Source organism: Penaeus vannamei, chromosome 5 (assembly GCF_042767895.1).
Source record: "Penaeus vannamei isolate JL-2024 chromosome 5, ASM4276789v1, whole genome shotgun sequence".
Taxonomy (NCBI): Eukaryota; Metazoa; Arthropoda; class Malacostraca; order Decapoda; family Penaeidae; genus Penaeus; species Penaeus vannamei.
In genome coordinates this window covers 18,193,188-18,195,687 of record NC_091553.1, presented here as the reverse complement: position 1 = coordinate 18,195,687, position 2,500 = coordinate 18,193,188, and the positions used below count along the sequence as shown (strand labels likewise).

General features: G+C 45.5%; 1 protein-coding gene across 3 annotated transcripts in view; it reads left to right on the top strand.

The window, feature by feature from the left end:
* The window catches only part of LOC113821525 (lachesin), a 113,164-nt gene that overhangs the window by 110,117 nt on the left and 547 nt on the right, over window positions 1-2,500 (top strand). For all 3 annotated transcript variants that reach the window (XM_070121919.1, XM_070121918.1, XM_070121917.1), the window contains 2 exons: window positions 342-549; window positions 963-2,500. The exon at window positions 963-2,500 is cut by the window's right edge and continues 547 nt beyond it. In XM_070121919.1, the coding sequence (XP_069978020.1) occupies window positions 342-549; window positions 963-1,078 (324 nt within the window). In that variant the 3' untranslated portion in view covers window positions 1,079-2,500. The remainder of the gene's footprint in view (window positions 1-341; window positions 550-962) is intronic.

The window sequence follows — 2,500 nt, the reverse complement described above, 5'->3', positions numbered from 1 at the left end:
GCAACTCGGTACAAAGTGGATCAAAGACGTCTTCCTCGGGCAAAAGTCCTTATCCATAATCGATTTTCTGTGATTTGCAGTTTTGGCTCCGTCGAGATTTTACGTATTATGCATGCAAAGCAGAAATTTTGTTTTTTCTCTCTCGTAAACCATGGAAATAAAATGTGTGTTAGGAGACAAAGCATTTTTTATAACAAAACAAAACAAAGAGCACACGCACACAAACTCACACACACACACACACACGTACATACTTACGTACGCACCGTGTGACAATATCCATGCATTATATTCTGCGTTCGAAGTGATAACTCACGTTCCACCCCCTTCCCCCCTCGCAGAGTCCCAAGGCGCCACAGTATATCTTCTGGTACCACAATTCCCGCATGATCAACTACGACAAGGACAGGTCGACGGTGCACATTGATACGGGTCCGCGCGTCAGGTCAAGGCTCACGGTGAACAATGCCAGGTCGTCGGACTCGGGGAACTACACGTGTGCAGCCGCCAACACGGACCCGGCCTCCATCACGGTGTATATAACGGAAGGTGAGCCCGTGTGGATGGGAGGATATTTTGCGGCGTTTTTGTGATTGGAGAGGACCGTTTCACGGTTGGTCGTTTTCGTTTATATATATATATATATATATATATATATATATATATATATATATATATATATATATATATATATATATATATATTTTTTTTTTTTTTTTTTTTTTTTTTTTTTTTTTTTTATAAGAGGGATGGTTTTATATATACTTGTTTGATTTTTTTTCATTGGTATGTGGGATACATAAATTTATCTTTCGGTATTGCTTTTTATCAAACACTTATAACGATCAGGAATGACACTAATGAAGCAGTTCAGATTTGTTTAGTGAGAGTGCGCGACGCGCATAACAAACCCAAGGCGAGCGCACCATGGCTAACAACACCATTACTCTTCCTCGCAACAGCTAACAAGATAGCAGCCATCCAGCCCCGCGCTGTCGACGGCGCCAACTCCCTCAGCGGATGTATGGCCCTGATGACGGCTCTCCTATTCCTGTGCCACGCCCTTGCAGCCTACTGAGCCCTGCTACCCTGCTCCCTGCCCTTCTAAATCTGCTGTCACGCCCGCGAGGCTCACGGGCGGTACCAAACATGCTGCTGTGCTCGCTGCGTTTCCTCGCAAGAGGCGGGGCGCCGCTCCCCGCGACGGGCGGGCTCGAGTCGCTTCGCCGCCCCGTCGTCGGCCGGCGGTGACCTCGCTGAACACGGTGGAGCGTTTCTCCGTCACTGACCTTTTTGTGGCTTTACAAGCAGACTGAAAGACTGTCGCCTCTCGGAAGATCAAAGCAGCGCTGCGGCGATGTGTGCCGCCGCCAGAGATGGAGAAGGGAGCATCGGCTGACTGTGTCTTCCTTTCGAGTGGAAGGAATCGCCGCTTTGGGCATCGCACGGAGGATGTCCCAGCTCAGTGACTTACAGAGAATCCGAGAACTCAAAGTGTAACCATTTTCAGTGCGATTTGTCGAGCGAGACACTCTTTTGATAGCCTGTGTGGATGCTCCTTCAGGCATGTGGTGACTATTATTTTCTTTTTTTAGGTCTATGTATAAGGAGACTTATTGACAAGCCCAGTTTGAGTGACGAACTAAGCCATTGAGAGCTGTCTAGAAATGCAGATATATTCCTTCAAACTACTGAGAGCCTTTCACCTTACGTTACAAATTCAAAAAGTAAAAAGAAAAAGTAATATTTCGATCAGAGTATGAAGAAAAACAAAAAGCAAAGCATAAGCAGTCGAACTGACTTACACACCTGCCAGGCACTTTGCATAGCAGTGTGCTTGGTGTGTAATCATACATCTTCATATACATGTCTCTTTGCAGCCGCGTAGAATCGCCACACAGTGGAGGTTAAGTGAACGTTAAGGCAGGCAAGTTTCGCGACAGACCAGTGCCGCCGCAGCTGCAGGCTCGGGGGAGAACAAGGATAGGACAACCTGCTTTCTTTGTTAGATCTGAATGTGCTTTTGTCCGTAAAATCCTCGGCAGCAAAACTATATCAAAGGACCGTCCCGGTGAGAAGAGAAATGTGTAACAAGACTGTCAGAGTATGTGTATATCCTTGCAAAAACGTTTCTGGTACGTCAGACTCTCTGCAATATGCTATAGAGATATTTTGTCCTAACAACTGATAGAATATTCAGAATATTGTTTATGTGTCCATAAACATAATTATGGATGTAAACATCACACACACACACACACACACACACACACACACACACACACACACACACACACACACACACACACACACACACACACACACACACACACACACACACATACACAAGCACACATAAACACACACACACGCGCGCATGCATGGGTGCAGACACACAGTCGGTCAGACAGCCAGTTAGTCAAAATATTAACAAACAGACGAGCAAACAGACTGGTAAGCTGACTAAAAACAACAACAACAACAACAAAAACAAACATAC